The 23,084-nt window shown below is 42.9% G+C and overlaps 1 protein-coding gene across 5 annotated transcripts in view; it reads right to left on the bottom strand.

The window, feature by feature from the left end:
* Positions 1–23,084, bottom strand: part of MYO1C (myosin IC) — a 56,721-nt gene that overhangs the window by 12,739 nt on the left and 20,898 nt on the right. For 4 of the 5 annotated variants that reach the window (XM_032201029.1, XM_032201034.1, XM_032201032.1 and 1 more), the window contains 12 exons: positions 9,948–10,103; positions 9,234–9,349; positions 5,595–5,793; positions 4,584–4,664; positions 3,638–3,817; positions 3,340–3,438; positions 3,004–3,117; positions 2,298–2,369; positions 2,033–2,152; positions 1,714–1,796; positions 745–850; positions 281–361 (listed from right to left, as the gene is read on the bottom strand). In XM_032201029.1, the coding sequence (XP_032056920.1) occupies positions 281–361; positions 745–850; positions 1,714–1,796; positions 2,033–2,152; positions 2,298–2,369; positions 3,004–3,117; positions 3,340–3,438; positions 3,638–3,817; positions 4,584–4,664; positions 5,595–5,793; positions 9,234–9,349; positions 9,948–10,073 (1,377 nt within the window). In that variant the 5' untranslated portion in view covers positions 10,074–10,103. Of the gene's footprint in view, positions 1–280; positions 362–744; positions 851–1,713; positions 1,797–2,032; positions 2,153–2,297; positions 2,370–3,003; positions 3,118–3,339; positions 3,439–3,637; positions 3,818–4,583; positions 4,665–5,594; positions 5,794–9,233; positions 9,350–9,947; positions 10,104–19,098; positions 19,219–23,084 lie in introns of those variants that run through there. The other variant, XM_032201030.1, reaches the window with a different exon arrangement.

A 23,084-nucleotide genomic window follows, 5' to 3' on the forward strand; every position in this document is an offset into this window, starting at 1 on the left:
GTAGCCCACCTCATGCCTTCATTTCATTAACTCAACAAATGAAGAATTGAACAAATTAAGCACAAGCTCCTCCTCCCAGACTGCCTGGACTGGAAGTTTCTTTGCTTTGGACAGATGGGTCTGATACAATATGACTTGTAGCAGTGTCACTGTTCAGTGTATCATTGCTCTTCCCACCTGCCCAGTCCTAATGTATATTTAGTCCCTTTTTCTGTGTTCTTCCCCTTGATTTCCACTCCACTGCCCCAGTGTTTCATTTTAAAAGGTCATGTCAACTTACCAAAATAGAAATGATGCCTTTGAACTTCTCTTCCACCAAATCACAAATGATTTTGTTATTGAAATATTGAACTGGTTCCCACTGCAAAGACAAGACATCACATTTGGGTGACAACTGTTCTTGACAGGAAAAAATGTGAAAATTTCAGAACATTTTAGACAGCACCTTATTTAAATAACTAGTGTTATTTGAAATGTAAAGCTTTTTCACTCATCACATTTGTTTTCTTAACAGTCCCTTTTAAAAGCATCTTTTGTTTTATCAAAGTAAAAGATTGGAATGGCATTAGTTGCTTCTAGCTGTATTACACACTGTTACTAAGGTAGTTTGAAAAGAAACTTAAAAGAAAATCACTTTAAATCATGTACTTTGGAGACTATTATTAAAGCTCCTTTTCTAATCATCTGTCCTTGGCCTGCTGGAGGTGCTAAGAAGACAGTAGGAGTGATGATGTTGGCTCTTACCGCTATGCCTTCTGACTCGTATTCCTCTTGTTCTGACTTTAATGTGAGCTCTATGAAGAGCTGTTGCAATTTTTCATTACAATAATTAATACAAAATTGCTCAAAGCTGGAAGCAAAAATCAGAAAAATAATTAATACTGTATGACAAGTAAAATAAGCTATAATCAAAGGACAGTAGCTATGTGTAATCAAGAGAAATGTAAGAGAATTATTTAGTGAATCTATATTTATTGAATTCATTATTTAGTGAATCTCATGAAAGAGGAGGGAAAAACAGACATGAGGAGTGGAACGCTGAGAAGCAGAAAAACTACACGTTCAGAGTCTTGGTTCATTGCTATCTGCCAGAGTTAGGTTCCAGACTCTGACATAATCCTATACACTGCTCTACAGCTGTGTTTTCCCATTCACACTACCACATAAAGATGCCAAAACAACAGCCACAACTATGCCAGAGAGCTGGACAAAGGAAGAAATTCTTTATTCAGAGGGTGGTGAGGCACTGGAACAGGTTGCCCAGAGAAATGGTAGATGCCCCATCCCTGGAAGTGCTCAATGCCAGATTGTTCAAAGCCCCATCCAATCTGGACTAGTGGAAGGTGTCGCCCTTGCAGGGGCATTGGAATTAGATGATCTTTAAGGTCCCTTCCAACACCAAACCATTCTATGATTCTATGAAAGGCATGGCTCAAGCTAGCACATGAACATGCCCCCAAAAGACATCAGTCTCTAAAATACCAGGAACATAAATAGCTGTAAATGCTAAATATTATCTGAATGTCCAAAGTGTTAGAAGATCTGTCAATACTAGTTATTCAAGCTGATTTCCTAAAGCTGAAAATTCATCTCCTTCTCTCTTACTAAAATTACCAGAGATGGATTAATGTCTTATTTCACAATGGAGAGAAAACACTACAATGGAGTCATGCACAGCTTACTCAAAATCCAAAGACACTAATGAAAACAAACCTGTTGTGCTGGAAAACCTCAAATCCATAAATATCGAGCAATCCTAGAACTGTTGTACTTCTCCAGCCCGGAAACTCTCCTTCCTGTAATAGAGCAAAAAGTAAGTGTTTGTACGTAGTCACACAGCCAGTCACAGCTACAATCCATGACTGGATCTTTTGCATTTAGTTACAGCATATTCTCCTTACTCTCTTCTTAGTGGAAAACAAATTAACTTGGAAATCACTGTAAAGCATGCAATAACTTTGTGTTGCAGCTTAAAGATTTGAAACTGCCTTTCACACTTGGTTGTCTATCAACAAACAACAGATTTGTTTACCTTGTAAGCAAGAGACTTGTTAACCTTGTTCACCAGCCAAGAGAAAGTGCGCCCATATATTGCTTTAGCAAGTGCATCCCTTGCATAGGCTGCCTGCTCCAGGTTCAGGGGACTGATTAGCTGCATACAAAAGGAGAAAAAAACGTCATTCAACAGCCATTCCATTGACAGATTAAGTTTCCCTGGCTTACTGTTAATAAAGACCTGATGGTATTGCACTAGTTTAATTTCCATATGCCTCCCAGATCCCAACTCATGTTCTTACCTCTTCCCCTTTTGCTATGATCTTCTTGTGGATCAGTGCATCTCGCAGAACAGAGCCCTCAACCGCTAGAAGCTGCAAAGCAGTAGAACGTTAAATTTATTTATGAAGCAGTACATTCAATTCATCAGTACTTGTCTTAAGAGATCAGAAAGGCTAGTCCACAAAATTACAGTCCAGTGAAACAACCCTGTGTTTCCCATTCACACTGCAAGCCTTTTTGCAATGTCAGTCATTCCATTTCCTTCTGCACACCAACTCCTTTTTGCCATATAACATAATAGTTTGGTTTGACTGCTCTGGCACAAAGAACTGACTGAGCAAAGCCATGAATAGACTTCTTCAAAACTCGTCTCCAGAGTAGGTCTATTCCTATCCCACTGCCTGAAGGCAAAAACCTCACGTCAGTGGTGGATCAAGTGGTAAATAGAGAAGTTGTCAATTAAAAAATGTTAAAAAAGTAAAAATATATAAAAATATAAAAATGTAATGTATATGTACAAAAATGTAAAGTAAATGTATAAAAATATAAAATATTTAAATGTTTAAATGTTAATATTTGCATTGCAATTACATCAAATAAAAGCACATTTTTAACAACTTCTAAATCGTATTCTAAATGATAATAATATAATGCTACCATGTTCAAAATAAGGAAGCCATACTAATTCATCTTTAATGTAATATATCTCTAACTGGTGATACTCACCCTAGCCAGATATTTAATCTGATTCTCTGTAGTGACCTGAGCATTTCCTTGCTCATCTGCAGCAAACTGCACATTCCCCAGATGCAGAACACTAGCCACGATGCTCAGCAAGTCCTATGATGGAAGCAACAGGCAGAAATCAGGCATGGATACAGAATGAAACAGCAGTGAGATTTCTGTGTTAGTTAATACACTGCAAACACTCATTTTGTATTTTGTTTCACAATTTTTGCAGGGAACACATGCACTCTAAAGGCTGCCTTTGGTTCGAAATAAATCAGAGCAGAAAAATTCTCAAGAGAGGGAAAATCAGCTGTGCGGTCAAACAAGTCTTACCTCCACCTCATTGTCATTGAAGCTTATAATGGACAAGGCTCTTCGCACAGTCTTCCAATCATTTTTATCATTTATGGAACTGACCCTTGCACAGTGACCCTAAAAATACAGTTTGATAAAAATAAGTATATCATTACCAAAGGTATATTATGCACAATGCACTTCTGCCATATGTTTCTTTTCATAGGAGCTATCTCAGTGTTTCTTTTGAAGCGAGGAAATGAAGATATAAAGTCAACTGAGGATACATTTGTCCTAAAATATAACAATATCTTAAGAATTATTAGTTAATACACACCTTTACTAAATAGTGATACTGTTGTGGGTTCTTTTCAAGGCCTAGCCTTCGCAGTAAGTCTTCTTCCCCTCCTTCTAGCAGCTGGTAGAAAATGTGGAAATTCCTCTCGCCATGATTTTGGTGCACAACTCGAGATTTCTCCAGGAGGTAGTTCAAGATGTGGCCCCCAACAGGAGCGCCCTAAATCAAACCAGATATATTGAAACAGTTCATCAACAGAGAGGAAAATATTTCTGCTTCTTTGGCAGTCTGTTCAACGACACACAATCACAAAATGATTGACTACAAAAAGGCAGAAAATCTTTTGTTACTTTGTATCACAAGATATATTTTGGCAAATGCACATCAATTTGAGGTTTGAAGCATACATAAAATGAGCTATCAAGTGAAAATAATACACAATTATATAGAACATGGCTACAGCATATATTGAATTATATCCTGACTTGTATATTCTTCCTTCTCAGAAGGGATTCAACACAAAATAATAACAAAATTCTGTGTGTGGAGGAATTACGTATTGAGAAGTTTAAAGGACTATGATACATCTAGCTACTCGGTTCCTGCATTACATTCATATTCCTAGTGTGGGGTAGTTTGAATCAGAATTGAAACAAACACTATGCAAAGTTACTCAGGACAGAGATTATTTTCAGTCCACAGCTGACTAATGTGGAGTTAGTTTGGGAGTATCCATTTCACAGTGCACATGTACCTCAGAAACAAGAGGACTTATTCTCACTCTCACTATATAGAGGGATGAGGGGAGAAAGAAAGGAAAGTGTGTTCCATAAAAACCTCTGGAACCAAACTTCACTCCCAGACTGCTCACATGGTCAACAAGGAAATACGCATTCTATGCACACATCAGTGCAGGAAAGTATAGGCAACAGAGATCTGTTATGAGTGGGACCCGTTCTGGAGTATAAAACAGATCTGAAGTTACCCTGTAATCAAACTGCACATCCATGTATTTCCCAAATCGGCTGGAGTTATCATTCCGAAGGGTTTTTGCATTTCCAAAGGCCTAAAATGAGAAATGATTACAGAAAAATAAATCAGTATCAAATAACATTATTTATATACACTTTGGTGAAGATGCCAGTTATCTATTTATGGCCATTAAAGTTTAGGTTTGTCCTTTTTGCAAGGGAAAGCAAGAAGGAAACAGATTACCACCCAAAATACTAATGCTGGTCTTTATGCCCAGTGCAAGTATTGCAGATGAAACATGTCCCTAAAAACAATTCCACACCCCCAGCAAATTTATTTTAAGGCCAATTCACTGCCGACAGCATACGTCATGCCTGACAATCTTTTCAAAGCTTCCTCTTTCATCACAGCTATTTGCTTGCAGTAATTCATTTGCTTGCTGCTCACAGCGGGCACTAACCTAACAGGCCTAGGCCTGTCAGGGTTTTCCCACTCATGGGGAGCACACCTTTCCCTGCACACTGCACAGGGTTGAGTAGAACAGAAATATTAAAGGGAATTACAAAGGCAGCTCAGGACTGGACACTAGAGGACACCACAGCACTAGAAAATGCACCCACAAATGCATTTATCAGAGGGCAGAGTTGACCATGGGAGATGTGTCAAGTTCTGGCTTTGCAAACTTATGCAGCACACCAGGACTCTTCCCGCTTCAAATCCCTCTCTCTCCCCTGCAGTCTGGCCACTTCTGAATTGCTCCTGGTGGACAGGAAAGGGCCAAGTGAGTTTGGCAGCCGATGACCATTTCTTTGGCTTGGAAGCACGCTGGGATTCCCCTGTGTGCAGTACAAACGATCCGCCCACACGGTGTGAACCTGTGTTCCCAGGATACACTATCCACGCTGCACAGACAGCTTAATCATGCCCAGTAGGGTCCAGCTGCCTCCACCCCCTCAGCCGGAAAATGTGAGTACTGCTGCTATGACTCAATGTCAAGCTTCAGTGCTGCAGACTCTAGAATTACCTCCAGGACAGGGTTGGATTGTAACAGGCGATCCTTCACCGTCTCAACCTGCTGACTGGCTGGGCAGGTCACCGCGTAGTACTGCAGGATCTTCTTGGTGGCCTCTGTTTTGCCAGCCCCGCTCTCCCCCGATATCAGAATGCACTGATCCTTCCTCTCCATGCGCAGAGAGCGGTACGAATTGTCTGCGATAGCATAGCTACGGAACAACGACAACCAGACATTAGTTTGTTTCCACAAATGAAGGGCTGAGACTCCTCAGCTAAGACCATCCTGTAACGCAAACTCCTAACGGAGACACCTCAAAAACAAATGCACGTCCATGGGTTGGGTAAGAGCATATTGCTGTGAACGCTTTCAGACATCTCTGTGCACATCTTAACCGCAGGGCCAAGTTTCTGCAGGGTGATAACATAAATCTAAAAGCTAAATTCCCTTAAAAACTGTTCTTTTGGAAAAGGTCTTCATGTTATTTAAATCATTTGACAGTGAATATGGAAAGCTATGAAAGGGAAAAGAGTTGAGCCGTTTGCTCTCCCTGACCATTTCACCTACTCAGGTGAGAATGTTTACTGAAAAAAAAAAAAAAAAGAAAAAAAAAGACTACTTGGTACAGATAAACTTAATTTTCTAAATAAACATGATTTCTTGACATGGGTACCCAGGATAAAAAAAAACTTTGCATTCAGGAAATTTCTTGTTTTCCACTGATCTTTATTCTAGATCATCTTTTAAGCGATGACACAGAAGGGTCACAATTGCACTTTGCTATCTGGGTGGCTCCTATTACGTGGCTCCTGAATAGCCCAACCAACCTCTTGTAGCTTCTCTCAGATTATAAAAAGAACTGGATTACGCCAGAACAGACTGCTAAAACATCCAGCAGGCTACATTAAGCAACCATCCAGCTTAGGCCAGGCACTACCCAAAACATCAAACGCCTCCTCCTGCCTGCGTATAACCAGGGTTTACTGCTGCTGTCCCTCAACTCCTGCTTCTTCCTTCATTTCTTTTTCTCTCTCCTATTTTCCTCCACACAGTAGACCAGACGGGTTCTTTTACCAAAAATTACACTCTTTTACAACACCAGAGTGCAGGAGGATGAGTTTGACAAACATTGGTAGCAAGTGCTTGTGGAAGGAGAGAGAAGAAGGACCAGATGCAATGGGAGGGGATAAGAGGAAAGAGGAGCATTAGCCCTTCAAAATACACTCATTTAAGACCTTGGTAATAAAATCCTCAGCTGTCCTACACATGGTTATCAAGCACATACCCTGTCTTCATACAATTCATACACTTGACAACCTTTTAATAATTATTGGGTTTTGCTTCTTCTTTTTTTTTTTTTTTTTTTTAAATCTTGTGCTGTAAAATTAATTAAAAATGATCACACCAAAATAACAGCCATGGCCTCCTCAAGTCTATTAATACTTGGTGCTAAGGCAACACCGCTGAGCTACCTAGCAACACAACTGCACACTTACCCCACTAAATTCATCAAGTCCTTCTCTTCCCATCCAAACTCTGTCTCTGGAGTATTTTGAAAGTGAAACGGTTGAATAAATATAAATTCAATTTAAATTTTATGAACTGCCTCTGGATTGCCTGTCTTTACTGGGGGAGTTTATGGTACTTGTTGAAGCAGAACGCTAACAGTGATGCACACCACTTGCAAAATCCCCTTTACTTAAAAATGTTCACTGTCCCATTTGCAGCCACCATCTCTGAACCCCGCAGCAGGCTATAAATAGGACAGGATGTGACACAGCAGCCTGGGAAGTATGCTGTGTTTCAAGACCACAGGGCTACATTTTCCCCTTTGAATGTGATGCGCTTCCCAGCAAACCCTGTGCTCAGGCCAAGCTTCAACACTTTTGACACTGAAGTAGCAATACTTTCTAGAATCAGCCTAGAGTAAGAGAAATAGTAAAAAGAAAATACACCTGAAATACTCCAAAAAGAGAAGCACTGAGTACTACAGCACAGATAACTCCAGAGCTCTGCAGAAGATTTTAAAATGCATAAATAATCGAATGATACAATGTTTTTTAATGGGATGCTAATGACAGTTAACAAAGAATACTCTTTTTCCAGTTGGAGCAGCACTGGTGTTTGGTATCCCAGCTCTCAAGGGTTTTTACTTACGAGCTGCACATTTTACAATTTCTCCTGGGACTAGTTACAGCAAGGAAGAAGACAGCTTAAGAAATAATCAGCTGCTTTGTGATTTAAATCACTTTGTGTAGTGCTCACAGAAATTAAAGCAGAGCAGCCTAGCCCTCCACGTCACACATCAACATTGCCATCGTGCTCAGTCGTGCACTTAGTGCACACACATAAAAAGGTAGCCACAGTCCCAACAATTTTCCTGAGAGTCACAAAGTTATCATCCCATGACAAAGAAGCCAGTAAGAGCACCTAGATCACAAGCCAAAGTGATGAAGCTCGAGGCATGAGCTGCTACCTCTGCACCACCTCCATTGCTTCATCAGGAACTGCCTGACGCTGATTTGAGCAACTGCTGATAACTTTTTTGGGGGAAGGTCTCTCTTATTTAGGGCATCCGCACATGAACAGAATGTGCTGACACACATAGATCAAGGGGAGAACTCAGCAGATTTGAACTCTGGGGTTTTCAGGTCTAACCATCTCCCACGTAGATCCACCAAAGAAGCCTGAAACACTACAAAAATCGCATTTTTATCCTAACAAATACAACTTTAAATATTCAAACTTTCCCAAGTAATGGCGTTTCTGTCCCCCTCTGTGCTCATAGCGCATTCTGTTTTGCTTACTCTTTTGGGTTATGTGCCAGTAATAAGAAACAATCCAAATAGTTTGCTCAAAAATAATATCATCTGCTCTTCCAAGACCTCTTAAAAAAAAAAAAAAAAAAAAAAAAGAAAACACACACACAAAAAAAAAGCCTCCAAGAAGTGCTCAGAATTTGGCCCTTGGCGCTGAAAGAAAGCATTTTTGAGCCAAATGTCCTCAGCTCCCAGTCATCTTTCTCTTTCAGTCTGACAAAAAAAATTCAAATGCTTTCAAAAATAACTTTCAAACCTCAAACTTTTTTTTTTTTTTTTTTTTTTTCGAATGGGAAATTGGGAATGCTCACCACGCCAGACCATGTAAATAAATACATTCCTTGTTCCAACAAGGCTCATGGTATCTTAGCAACAGGGGAAATACCAGATAAATATTGGTCAGGCAGTAACAGGAGAGGTAGGAAAGAAACCACCGCACATATATACATACTCTTTCCCCTAGTTAGCATTATGCTGAATGAGCGATGTAGCAGGAGGGGAAACTCACGATCCGGACATGCAGACCCCAAGTAACCTTGGAACAATGAACTCCTGTCCTGCCAGGGCTGGGTAAGCAGCTCTGTTCCTCCAGCCAGAAAGGAACCACCTCCCTTTCCAAATACTGCTCTTGCAAAGGCAACTCATCCTCTTTGGAGAGAGAAACAGGAATAGAAAGAGCCATACACCACACCCTCTAAAAGATCCTTTAATGCCCTAAAAATCATAGGGATATATCTGGGACAAGTCCTATTTTCTTGCTTTCACACGTCATTACTGCACACGCCGGTGTGGGAATGGCACAAACTACGCTGTTTACCCACAGGCCACTCACAGGTGAGGAGAAACTTCATAGAAGCTGACACCGCGGTATCGCTCCATGTTCTGTTTACTGTAGATTTCCAGTTCCTTGTATGGATTAACAGACACCAAAACCGAGCCAATGTATGTCTGAAAAAGAAAGCACAAAATGAAGAGGTTACATAAGGACTAGCAGTGGATTTTCTCTGAGAGACCAGAATTGCTCAGAAAGCTCCTGTGGTTGACAAGTCCTGCCTGCAGCACGGGATGGGCTAAGGCCCTCCAAAGAGCCAAGGGTGCTGAAGAAGTGACCTCCTCATGAAGAATGACACTGCAGGAGTTATGCTAGACCCCTCATCCTTGCTGGAAAAACAGCACCTATGCATGGTTTTTGTGCTTCTAACAAGCAAGAATACCGGATTATTTCTCATATACCATCTGGGATTAGGTTCAAGCCTGGGGTTGCTGAAAGCCCACCACAGAGTGAGTTCATGAAATGGAAAAATGTGGTGTGAGTTGGCTTTTCAGTGCTGGAAGGACCAGTAAATGCCAGTAGACCTCAACTGGATCACTGCAAAAGAGGCTCTTACATGAATTAACATTACACTATCCCAGTCTTGTTCTGAGATAATCAACTACGGTCTACTCAAAGTGATACCATTGTCTCAGAATCCCTACATCTGCTGTATCAAATACCCAAATTCAGGTCACTTGTGAAGACTTTTGTTTCTGCCCCTCTGTTACTCACATAGATCAGATTCTCCTTGAAGCGCTTACGCAGATTTTCGATGAACGCTGCTTCGCTGGTGAAGTTCTCCAGCAGGACAAAATCCTGCACCCCCACGCGGTCGCGGGCTGTCAGAGCGCTCTCCATGGTCAAACGAACACCGTTACTCCCTGCTCCCTGCAACCAAAAGCAGAGGAAGGTTGGGACGTGTGGTTTTCTGTGCAGCACTGAGTCCGTAAGAATGATTAACCACAATTACTCATGGACAACCTATAAATAGGAGAGGACATTAGAATAACCCTACTGTTGAAAATGTTAGATCATGTATACTAACTTTATCAGTTAGTTTATAATTGTTTTGATGGAAGACAAGCCGGCATTAGGGAAAAGTTATTGCTAAATTTCCAACCACTTTAAATAAATCAATTAATCAAACAAGCATTTCACATGAAGAGAATAAAAGTAGGATTTCCTTTCCCAGGCATCCTTCAACAGGAGTGAGACTGAAAAGTGCTCTCCTCTCTCCTGTTCCTTTTCTCTCTCATAACGGGAAGTCATAAGGAATCTTTTATGACTAATGATGATTCATCTCATGAGCAAACGGCTTCACATTACTGACCAATTTAAAAGCTTTAGCAAGATACCCAATGGGAAATTCTGGGAAAATTCAGTAGTAACAGAAAGGGGCACTTCGGCATCCCATGCCACTGCTACAAATTTAGACCGACACTAAAATCTATCCCACATATCAAGCAACTTCTACTTCTGACACTCTTTTAAAGGTTACATCTTCAGCATGATGTGGTTCAGACACAGCCATCTTTGGAAAACATAGGTCTGCTGACTTCTTACTTCATTCAACCTCACATACTAAAACAGGAGAAGGAAACATGCACGAGTGACTCAGTCACTACTTGCAGGGAAAATTTCTAGTAAACGCAATTAGACCTGACAGATAGACGATGTATGAGGTGACGACGAGAGACAATACAGAAATCAGAGACGAGATACAACATATTAAACAATTTGCCTCACATCTGGCTGTGTTTCCTTATGGTATTAAATCCTTCTTACTTTGCAAACTCCTCACAGCAGACACCCTTCTCTTAAATCATTTCCCTAAAGCACTACTGCATTTCAGAGCATGTCTTGTTGGGATATTCCCCATCACTGGCACAAATGACAGTGGAACTTGTTCCTAAACGGGCTCATGCACTGACAGCAACACCCAGTCACCCTTTCCTGTAGGGGGTTTACACACCAGGAATGCTGGACCGCTGCTGAAACACTGTCCTCCAGCCCAAAAACCCTGCACAATGATGTAGATGAGTTTTGCTGACTCACGTTGCCAGGTAGTTCCTTTCTGCTCCTTCTCAAGATATAATAGTGGTCAGAGCACAGGGACTGATGGCGTGCAGGGAAAAAAAATGAAAACCTTGGTCAGAAGAAATCTTAGCTTAAGGTTTATTAAGTAGTAATAAAGAGAAGTCCCGATGAAGTACAAATTTGGGCTGAAATAGGTGCAAATTCCCTCAGCTTGCAGTTGCTCAGACTTACCAGTCATTTGCAAAAGAAGTTTTGCCAAATTATGCAAGTTATAATTGGCTTCTTTCCTGAAAGCCCAACGCCTGGGCATAAGTCATTGCATGAAACTAGCAGCTTTTAAAAAGAAAAATTAGCTCCTCCAATTTGCTACTAGGAAATCTCAAATCCAGATCCACCCTAATGGCTCAAACTGTATCACAGGGAAACACCATTTAAATTTTCCTTTTTATTTTGTTTTAAGTTGGTCTCATAGTCTGGAAGGCCTGATTTGTAAGCTTTCAAAAGTCAAGTCTGGGAGATTTCTGCAGGTACTGTCATAAGTAATCCTTTTTAAATGTCCAAACCTTCCAAGCCAATTCCTCCATGCCTTCGACAAAGCGTTTTGTTGGCTTTTTTCTACCCTCTTTGCCAAGACAAAAAGGAAAGGTGTAAGCCCTGGAGAAGAAAGGTGGTGAGATAGAGGACAACAATGGCAAACAAACAGGGATAAACTACACACAGATAAACTCAGCCTAGGAATTAGAAGGCTTATATCATAGCTGTGTAATTCTGGAGCAGCTTTCAGACAAGGTAATGGGAACGAAAGCAGGAACAGAAGAAAATCCGTAGTTTGCAAGTGGCTGAGCTTATGAATACAGTTTTAAAACAGCTGCCTCAAAAAATGACTGAGGAGAAACTTCCACCCTCGCACAGTTAATCCAAGTTTATATAATCCTGAAGACTTTCACAGAAAACGTCACTTAGCAGTTTCAGCAGCTCTTTCATCAGCCACTCCCTCGAGCTCGGGACAAACCGATCCCAGCTGTAGGCATCCAGCCTAAGGAAGAAGCAAATCCATCCCACTTCCAACACAGAACTCTGTACTTCGGCCGCCTCCTCCGGGACAGGCATTTAAGCCTAAGTAGCTGTCAGTTTGCTCCGTGCTTTCTTCCTCTCATTGGAGTTTAACCTCTCCCAGTGAGAAGAAAATAAATACCCCAGAATTTTGGTCCGTTAAAAAAAAATATATATGCAAATTTTCAGCAATAATTAAACATGACCAGGTTCTGTTCTCCCCATGATACAGTCAGATTCTCCAGAATTTAGTCAGTGCTGTACCCTCCCAAGGCTAAGTTCAATGCAAATACAATACGTCAGTCACAAACCACTGCTGAGCAACGTGCTCCTCTGTGCCACCATCTGATCGTTTGCTTTATTGCTTAGGTCCAAGCCTACCACCAACTTAAAATGTCTACGTTAACCATTTCACTACCATTAACTTCAACAAATGCCATGTTGACGGGGGTAAAAATCAATCCTTTTTTAAAATGGAAATAGAAAAGTCATGCAGAAGGAAGAGAGTGGATAAAGATGCCACTATATTGGAAATGATGACCGTATGTTCCTACTGACTGATGAGTATGACAGTGAGGCACTAAGTAAAAATAACTTAAATGACAGTTATTTTAAAAATCTGTGTGGCTGTAAAAAAAAATAATCAGGTGGCTGTAAATTAATGCTAGAAAATCCTGGCTAGGGGTTAAAAGGATGTTACAGTGAAGCTAATTAACTTAAAGCAGCAACAGGACTCACTCCCTTAGCACCTCTGCAGCAGAACTTGCTTTTAATAGATAGATTTATCTCTGCCAAAACACCTCTGGCTGACGTACTGCTCATTTACAACATCCTCTGGCCTGTGCTATGCAAAAGGTTGGCTTGGACAATTCTGAAAGCCCTGTGGTAGGGAGAAAGTATTCCAGGTAATTAGGCGAATATGGGCTGTGAGGGTCCAATTGGGGCTTTCCTTGCGAAAATCACTTTTCCTAAGAGAGCACAGAGAGCCGAGCTGCTGTCACAGTGAGAACACAGGCAAAAGGGGCTGCCCCACCTGCCCTCTGTGCAGCTGGCTCTAGCACTTTTACAATATGCTAGACTGGAAATCTGACCTGGAATACTGGAAATCTGACCTGGAATAACATTAACTCAATTTTTACATAAATTATTTTCATCTAGGTTGTTTTCCCACATATAATCACTTACACCGCCGACAGGTATGGTGGCACAGCACTGGAACCAAGCGAGATGGGCAGGAGCAAGCATTTCAGCAGCAGGGCCAGTTTAGGCCATTGCCAGCTCTTCGTGAAACTACCACCTGAGAGGTAAGTTTCCACCAAAAGGAGAGCATCCCCTCCTGTGGATTTTGCCTCCATGGCATGTGTTAATGCAAGCAATTACCTGCCTCTGAGCGGAAGCGATGAAAACACAACAATAAACCACTAAACCAGCAAACAATGAGCAGATGAAAAGACCAAGGCAGTTTTCTGTCAACTCAGTGAGTCGAATCACCTTACCACAGGATCAGGTGAGTGTCAGACCCGGGGCAAGAAGGAAAGGGAGCACAGATGCCTGACAGTAGCATGTAGCTAGGTCACCTCAAACACGAGTATCCTCACCCTGCCTACAGGTCTCAAAAGAGGGACGAGGCTAAGGATCCCTGCCTTTGTAGGATATACCATGGTAATGCCTTACCTCGGGCCTCTCACACCCAGCATGGGCTGCAAGCAGGGAATTGCAAAAATCTGAGCAATCTCCACCTGATCTTGGTGCCTGTGGGCTTAGGAGTGTCACTGTCTTCTCTTTCAAACTCATCCTTCCTCCCTAAAATCACTGTCCTAATGGTCACTCCTGCTCCGGAGAATACAAGCTGACCGTGGCCACCGCATTTCTTGAGCCCATCCCCAGGTAGAACTCCAAGGGACTCATTCCCACACTATTTTAACCCACTCCTTGCTTTTAATCTCTTCTCCAGAGCTGTCAGCACAACAGTGGCTCGCTGCCAGGAAAGGAAAAGCCGTCACTCCTGAATGGTGGGCCCGAGCCAGTGCAATTACCAAAGCAGTGCTACTTCCACATGCCTTTTTCTTCCGTGTGATTACATTTTAGGAGAGACTTTCAGCTGGTGGAAACTGGTGCTGCTCAATGCAGCCTGCAGAGCCAGGTTTATGTTGGCTGATGTTCCAGCCTTTCTTTGTATTCATGCAGCAGAATCAACAAGACCAGAAAATACCCTTATGAACAGCTCCTAGGAGTATAAAAGTTACTGAGTTTGTAAATCCGACAAAGTACTGCGAAGGTGTAAACAAATATTTTACTTTTAAACCGTGCAAAGTGCCAAAAGCATGATAAAGACTTTCCTCTGCTCAGGACTTGGAGATCCAATACACCTCGAAAACAAAACCCACGGCTTTCTGAACTCTGCACAGCAAGTTCCAAAGCACTTGAGTCACTCAGTCAGTCTGAGCACTTCTGGGGAATTTTTCTTTTGCGAAGGAAGAAGAGAGAGGGCAACTCTGCCACCAGCATGGGAGCCCAGGGCCGACATGAACTGAGCAAGTAACTCCCACCACTGCTTTGTCCATGAGCTGGTCTACAGCTGTGCAATACGCAATATCCCAACGTGTGTAGGAAGGAGTCTTTTATACCCAAATTTCCTAGCCTCGATTCCCAGAGGGGTAACTGAGTGCTCAGTATTGACACAGCAATTCCAGGCACACAAGTGCTGCTGACTTCTTCCTGGAGCATCCCTGAGCGACACGTGCGAAAACACCTGGAGCTCTCAAAGTCCTACACAGAGCAGGGAAGCTTTATCATCACCTGATTTAGAAAGAAAAGTCCCACAACAAAAATGAGATTTCTGCTTCTAAATCTATAAAGTATGTTTGTAATATTTTCCTCTGACAATGCGTTGTCACAAACGAGCTCGCATCCATTCAGCGGAGCAGGAGAGTTGCAGGACGCTGACTGCAGGAAGCTGGTGCCACATGGAAAGAGTCAGGCATCTTTATCTCAGTATCAAGAGAAAGATGATTGATCTGCAGGCTCCAGAAATAGTTACAAAGCCGGGAACGGAAGAACTGGCAAGAACCAAATGCGAGTGGGAAGGGAAATTCAGATTAGATTCTGGAGGACAATAAGAAGTTCAAACCAATAATGAACTTCTTGTGGAGAGGTGGCAGTTAAAGCACGTTTGTCTCCTGGGTTGTGTAACATTCTTCAGTGTCATGCCAAAGCTGCAGGAAGGAAAATAAAATTCTCCAATTTCTACTCTACTCTACAGCCTGTTTGGACAGGGCACGGGCTAGACAGCAGAGCAGACGAAAATCAACTATTTTATCCAGGGCCTCAATTCCTGAGGTGCAGAGTGGGATAGTTCTTTCCTTTTACATTGAGAAGGCAGTAATGAAAGCTGCTAAGGTGGGTCTGAATTAAGGGATCTTAGTCAAGCACTTGCTGCCTGCCAGTGAAACCCCAACAGGTCGAAGTGCAGCCACTTGGTGTTCTCCCACCTTTTGCCACCTTGAAAATCAGCCATATATTTTGCACACACAGCAGCTGGGGTGGAAAGAGGGTTTCCTGACAGACAGCCCCATGGCTCATGTAGAGATCCTCTTCAAACAAACGCGTGGATTTACCTGCCCTTTCTGAAGCTACTTGAGCTCAGGCAAGAATTTATATGGCGCACATCTCAGGTATTGGGCTTGTTTAATGAAAAAAAATAAATTGTTTTTTCTTTTATACAATCCCAATGACAATTGCCATATTTCCCACGAAGTGGTAAGCTGTTTGAAGCAGGCAACTTGAGACACATCAGGATGTTCAGACTGAATGAGATCAAGAACAGATAAAAACTCTGAGGACGTGGACTAGTAGAGGAACAGGGAACAACCCTGCAAAGAAGTTACCATGTCAGCTGCTGCCACTCAAGGACCATTTATAGCAGAACGATTTTTTTGATTCTGGCATCTTTCAGAGCACTCCATTGCCAACAAAGGAATGTCTGGAGTCGGGGAGCACTTTGCCCGTGCTGGAACATGGTTCTCCCTCTCTGATACTTCCCTCCTGACCCTAAAACACATATTGAATGGATTTAACTATAGAATACACTATTCCAAAATGATACTAAGGAGAGACAAGTGCTACTTCCTTGACTAATTCCTGTGTTTATTTTGAAGTCTTCCGTATTTTAAGTAGAGACAAGCTGGAATACATGAAAACATAAAATAATCAGAAACATAGGGGAGGCAAGCTTATTTTGCTCTCGCAAAGATTTGTTGTTATGTCTCTGTTAGCAAACTGCCTAGAAGCCATAGGTTCTGTCTCCCCCACTTCTCAAGCTACAGAGCCATTTAATCTCCCACCCTGAAATGAAAGCAGAATGGGAAATGCGAGCTATGTAATCACACTGTGTGTATATTTTAAGTATCTATTAAATGCATGTAGGTCATGGGGAGTTAAAACTGTGAGAGCAAAAATTTAATCTTTGAAAAATAATAACACAGGGTGTGGATGTTGCTGCAGTTAATTATTACTCTTAATACATTAATCAATGACATTTGACACTTGCAATATTTAGAATAGTAAGAATCTATCTAAGGAGCTCAAATGTAAATTAGAAATGCAAATAATGGTGGACCATAAAGCAAAGGAAGCCATGGAGATTTGCATGGGAAGCAGGTAATATTGTTTGTTGTGTGTTTATATTTATATTATGTTTTAATTATATTTTATATAATTATATTTTCTGGATGATACTCTTTTTGGGGGGAGTTAGGAAAAAGAATCAATTGTTAGTGAAAAGACAAAGGTAATTTTAAGAACTGATCTGAAGGAAAGGAGAACTGTTTACCCTTCAGAAGGGATGCTGATGTTTCAATAAACAAGCTCAATATAAAATAGCAAGAAATATGAATGAGGCAAACCAGAAAAATCACCAAGGCTAGAGAAGTGAATACACTGAATTTCTGCATTTAGGGAGCTGACATTTTTGCTCCTGACCAGGTGGCACAAGCTGCTGGTAGCTCAGAGATGTCACTGATCCCAGCACACCTAGCAGTACCACCTGCGAGCTCAGGCCTGTGCATCCTACAGCAGCTGCAGAAGACAAACAGATGACAAACCTCCAGAACCAAAATTCGGATCTCTGCCTTGCCACAATACTTTCAGCTCACTTTTGCCTTGCCTTAGCTCAGACAGAGCAGGTGAGATGGGAGCAGGAGCTCAAACACTGGCCTACATATGGCATGGACTGGCTTCCCTTGCCTCCCAGCTTGCAGCGATGGGGTGCTGCCCCCGTGGCCCCCCTCCCTGTTCTTTTCTAACCGCTGCAGTCCCCTCTAAGTGCACACATCCTTTCATCTCGCTACAAACACGGCGTGACTCACACTGTTATTCTTGCTGCGCTCTGCCCTTCCCCGCACTAGACGTTCCCAGTTCCCACCTTCTGCGCTGGATTCCACACACCCCACACAGCCATTTCAGACCATTAAGGCTTTCAAAGATAGTAAAACTTCCCAAACAGAAGGCGCACTCCAGTGCATTCCCGGTGCACGAGAAGGGCACTTCCACACCCACATGTTCTCTCGGAGAATATCAACCACCACCCTAGACGACATCGCTGCTATCAGACTCGGATGAAAGCACTCAGAGATCACCCCTAAAAAGTCTTTTTCTGTCTCCACTGCTGGACATGGGCTCGCTGGCTCCTCCATGCCAAGAGAAATCCAAATACCCTGCTGTTGGGGGTCACTTGGCAGGTCCTCCACAAGCATTGTGTTTCCCTTCATCTCCACGACTGCTTCTCAGGCAGCGGTCAACACTAAACTATTTGGGAAAAGATGCAAGGGTTTCTAGATTGAGCAGGGATGGGATACCCTGGTTCCAGAGTTAGAGAGTTGTTTAAACCTCGAGACGGGTTGTTTTCAAACTTTCTCTTCCTAAATTTAGTAACTTCACCAAGTAAAGCTTTGGACATTCTTACCCAGCCAAAACGCCGCATACGGTCTTTTTTTATAACGTTCCCTCATTCTTGACCTCGACATCTTCCCCTGTCAGTGAATTCCGTGGCACAGCTACACGTTGCATGAAAATAATCTGTACATCTATCTGACAGCTTTCACCTAGCTGAACGTCCCTCTTCCTGTGTCACACCACAGAGAACAGAAGCTCACGGTCTGCCCTCACTGTCGCAGTACTGTGTACGTTGTTTTTTCTCCCCTCTTATTCATCTTTTTCCAAGCAGCAATCCTAATCCTCTCAAGCTTTTGCCACACAGTCGTTTTTCTAAGCTCTGGGTAGTTCTGCAATGCAGTACACAGAGCCGGGCTTCCTGGTTGCTGCTAAAACATGGACAAAGTTTTGCTGAAGTAAATACACCCTGGAGGAACTGAGTGGCAATGAGTCTTTAAGCAGGTATTTCCTGCCGTTCTCTGGGGTGGGAGCACAGAGAAAGGAGCTGGGTGTCCCTGGGTAGGACACAACCCGTGCCCACCACCCTTAGGATCTGTTCATGCCCCTTCCACCCAAGGGGAAGCTCCACCCTTTCTTCTCCCCTGGAGCAGCGCGCCGCTAGCCCCCTCTCTTCCCACTTTCTGAACTCCCACCTTGGCTTCCACCTCCAAACATCTGTCTCCTGTTGTTTTTTCCCCTATTTCAACCACTTTCGCGTAACTTTCTGACTGAAGCGTCTTTCACAAAGCCGGCTCAAACGTTTCACTTTCCTGCTGAAGCCCTGGAACCTTTATTTCCCTTCTTCTGCCTAGGTACGCATCTCAAAACTGCAAAAACATCAAAAGAGTTCAGTAAAGCTTACCGCGCCTCTGAACTTCATTTCTGCCTCCTTCCAGCTCTCACAGCACTTTCAGAGACTTGGTTTATGCTGCGGCATAAAGCAGGAATCTGAGGACAAGTTCTCCCTTCTGTCAGTTGCCTTATTTTTTTTTTCCTTTTTTTTTTTTTTATGACATTTCGGTGCAGTCAGAACTCCCTCCCTCCCACCAGCTCCTACTGGAGCATCCTGGAGAGGGCGTTTTACAAGGAAAGGGAGGGGAACTCTCCTCCCCTCCCAGAGAGGAGGCACGCACACGGGCACAGACCATGAGAGGCAGTCCAAGAGGAAAGAAGTCAGCTGCAGCCTGCAGGCACAGTCCCCACTGCCCAACGACGGGAAAAACGGAAAGTAATCACAGACGATGGAAAAACTGGTGCAGAGCCCAACACAAAACCACAGCAAACAGGACAGGAAGCCATATGCATGCTACGGGAAATCTGTGCCTGGAACAGCAGCAGCAGCAGCAAGAGGGCTCCCCTAATCCTCTCCAAACTCACCCCAACCACAGCAAAATCTCCCGGGCTTATAATCACACTTGTAATCGTTCTCTCTGCAAATCAAAGGACCGCAACAAGGCCTGGGGTAAGACAGTTTGTCTGTCCTTGCAAGGACTTCATGTATTTGCTCAGCAATATTTTACTCCTGAGAAATATTTTGAGACACCCACCTTCAAAACAGCCCCTCTGCACGGAGGTCCTCGAGGCCCTTAGCACAAAATAACCAGCTCTACCCCGTAAGACCCTTCCTTACGGGCCTTACAACCACAAGTTGCACGTTGTCTCAGAGGTCACTGGGATTTGGTCTGACGTAAAATATTACTGGCCACAGCCACCCCAAGGCTGTGAAACCCCCAGCATCCAGAGCTAAGGACAGTTTGACAAAAACGTGCAGGCAGCCTTTGCATGTGCTTTAGGTGGAAAGTGAAAGGACAAGAGGCAATAGACACAAGCTTGGAAGTAGGGAAATTCCAGTGAGATATTATGAAATAATTATATTACTTTTCACAATAAGAGCCGTCAAAATACTGGAATAGGGGCCCCAAGAAGTTGTGAAACTCCATCCTTGGAAATACTCAAGACTCAACCAGACAAAGCCTCAGCAACCTGATCTAAACTGGCCCTGCTTTGAAGCGGGTTTACACCAGAGACCCGCAGGTCCCTTCCAACCTAAACTATCCAATTATTCTGTTATTTCACTCCTCGATGGCTTAAGCTTTGTGTCTATCCTGAAAGGCATTTCAGGTACAGTCAGTTAGAGCCAGAGAGCTGTTAGAGATAGCACGCTACCCTGGCGCAGGGCCCAGCCGAGCACAGCACCTGTCAGGTATTGCAGGTCACAAGCAGTTCACATGCGAGCACACAGAGCTGCTGCCTGCCAGCTGTGCTGGAGATCAGGCAGACAGACCCCTGCAGGAGGCGACTTCTGCCCTCAGCCACGTGACCTGCCATTTCCAAGCATCCGAAAAAATTAGTCATCCATTTGATCTGACTCCTGGCAGCTTGAAGAAAAGGATGGGTTTCTGTCTGCAAGGCTCACAACACAGATAACCACAACCTGCACAAGGCGTATTCCTCCTTTATACCACCCTTAACAGCCCACTCTCTTCAAATATTCTGTAATATGGGACTCTACAATTAGCCAGGAGCTACAAATTCAACACGTGCTTATCCAGAGTGTATAAGGCACTGCCCACACACAAGGCAAAACGCCTACCTTGCACCTGCAGTTCAGAGGTCTCCAACTTAGCGTAACGTTATAAACTCATCAGCTGAATTTTCAAAGGTCATTTGTGCTAAATGCACGCATCTGCACAGAGAAAACATCTGCACAGAGATTCATCCTTTTCTGTAACAAAATTTGGAAAGTATGCATTTTGGTAAGTTAACAAATAAAACATGACATGTAATAAAAAACACAACCATGATAGAAGCCTTCCCCACTTAAAAGAAAAGAAATAATATCCTCCAAATTAGTCATATGAGGGACGTGCGTTGTTCGGTTTGCCACCTCTGTTCACATCCGTCCAGTAGTGAACCAGTGATGACAGCTAGCGTTCAGTGTGACAGTGACTTCAGTGTGATACCTACATCTCAGGAGGATTTGAGCTGGTGCAAGAGAGAGGTTGCAGTTTCCTCTTTTCAGAATACAATGTGATGCAAGAAAGATTATATTCCCATTGATTTTGATCCAGTTCCTATGAAAAATAGGGCTTGAGCTTGGATTGGGCTATGTCATGGTGACAGAATAAAAGAAGAAAGATGAAAGGAACGGATTTCCTTTCTTTAAAGACTCGCTGGTCCCTAGGTGTGCTGGTCTCAGATCGGATGTGGCCTCAGGAATGCAGGCAGCACGAGGCACTACTGAATAAGCCCTGCTTCACTTACCTGCCCAGAACCAACATTACAAGCATCTCGGCTGCTGGAATGCATTTACAGACATCCACACAGCAGTCACCAAACTCCACAGCACCAAAAGGCAGGTTCTCTAAGCACTGAACAAGCAGAGCCATGAAATCACCCCCAAGCCTGACTGCTGCTATTTCACGACTGGCACCTTCTGGAGCCAGCTCTCCTTGTAGGGTTTCAGTTTTTAACTTCTCAAATTCTATTATAGAAAGGGTAAAGCCAAGCTTTAAAATGAAAATACGGAAAGCAAAAAGCTAAAAAGTTTTGAAGTAAATCAAGTAAAGTAAAACAGGGCCATGCGTGGCCACTACTCAACAGGAAGCTATTTAAAACCCAAGAAACGAAGCCGATGTCAGTGGTTCAGTGCAGCACTGCTCTCTAATTAGCTCTGACCCAAGGCCCCAGCACTGATCTCAGAGAGCCCGCGCTGTGGTAGATGTCATTCGTCAGATGAGGAAGGTATCAGCAGTTGCAAGGACTTGTGATGAAGCTGGTATAACACCTTCTGAAGAGCTGTGGTGCCACCAGCTCCTCTGCCCTAATTAGGTTCCAGTCTGAAAAATAACTCGTAGTACCTCTCAATCCCTGCACAACTCTAATTGCCGTTATTTTTATTCACTTCTGATCAGCAACAAACTGAGGATTTATGTGAATTGTTAACAGAAGCAGCCTGAGGACACATTTCAAAGGTCGGTTTAGCATTGGCCTGATTTGGAGCATTTATTTAGAGCTTTCACTTCATTGAAAGAAATAAACAATAATCCAAAACCCTGCTCAGTGCAGGTGCACAGGTTAAGATCAAAGGTAATCTAAGCTTTACTTCCCAAACCGAGCCACATCAGCCGTTACCAAATCACAACAGCAAGCCCTGAGCCAGGAGTTTTCCACCTATAATTAGAAATGTAGCCCGGCAGCTCTAAATCTTCAGGAGGAGAATGTCAGCTCTCCACTATCATTCCTCTAATCAGTCTAGTTGTGGCCAAACAACACAGAGGTCAGTAAAATTCATGTTTCAGTTTTAAGTTATGTATCAGCACGGAGTTATCTTCACACTATCAACTTCACCTTCCCCACTGTCTCTGTTTCCTAGCGATCCTTCTCAGAGCACATCTTAAGCCTGAAAATGCCACCTAAGAGGAGAATAAACAAATATATTCAGAAATACATTTTTACACGCTTCCCTTGGCTTTTTTGTTTTGTTTTGTTTTTAGTGCAGTGGAACCTGCACTATTTATATATTTATTGAGAAGACCTTTACTCAAAAGTTTTTTTTTTTCTCTAGCCAATCTACTACCCAACTGTTGTTGGGTAAAATGCTCCTGCCTGTAGGTTAGCCTAAATTAGGAGGAAACAAATATTTGGAAAGCAGAGATAACCACCATAATTTTGATGTATAAGATCTTGATGCTATTAAGGTGATAAAACCAGGCTCTTCCTTTCCAGTAACAGAGAGCCCAGCCCTTGTCTGATTTCTGCTGAGGATGGCTAGCTAGCTCTGTGTCCCTGCTACAGGCAGCTACAGGCACAGAGGGATGAATCAAGTTTTCCAGGCCTCACCAGTTA

The sequence above is a fragment of the Aythya fuligula genome, chromosome 20 (genome assembly GCF_009819795.1).
Source record: "Aythya fuligula isolate bAytFul2 chromosome 20, bAytFul2.pri, whole genome shotgun sequence".
Taxonomy (NCBI): domain Eukaryota; kingdom Metazoa; phylum Chordata; class Aves; order Anseriformes; family Anatidae; genus Aythya; species Aythya fuligula.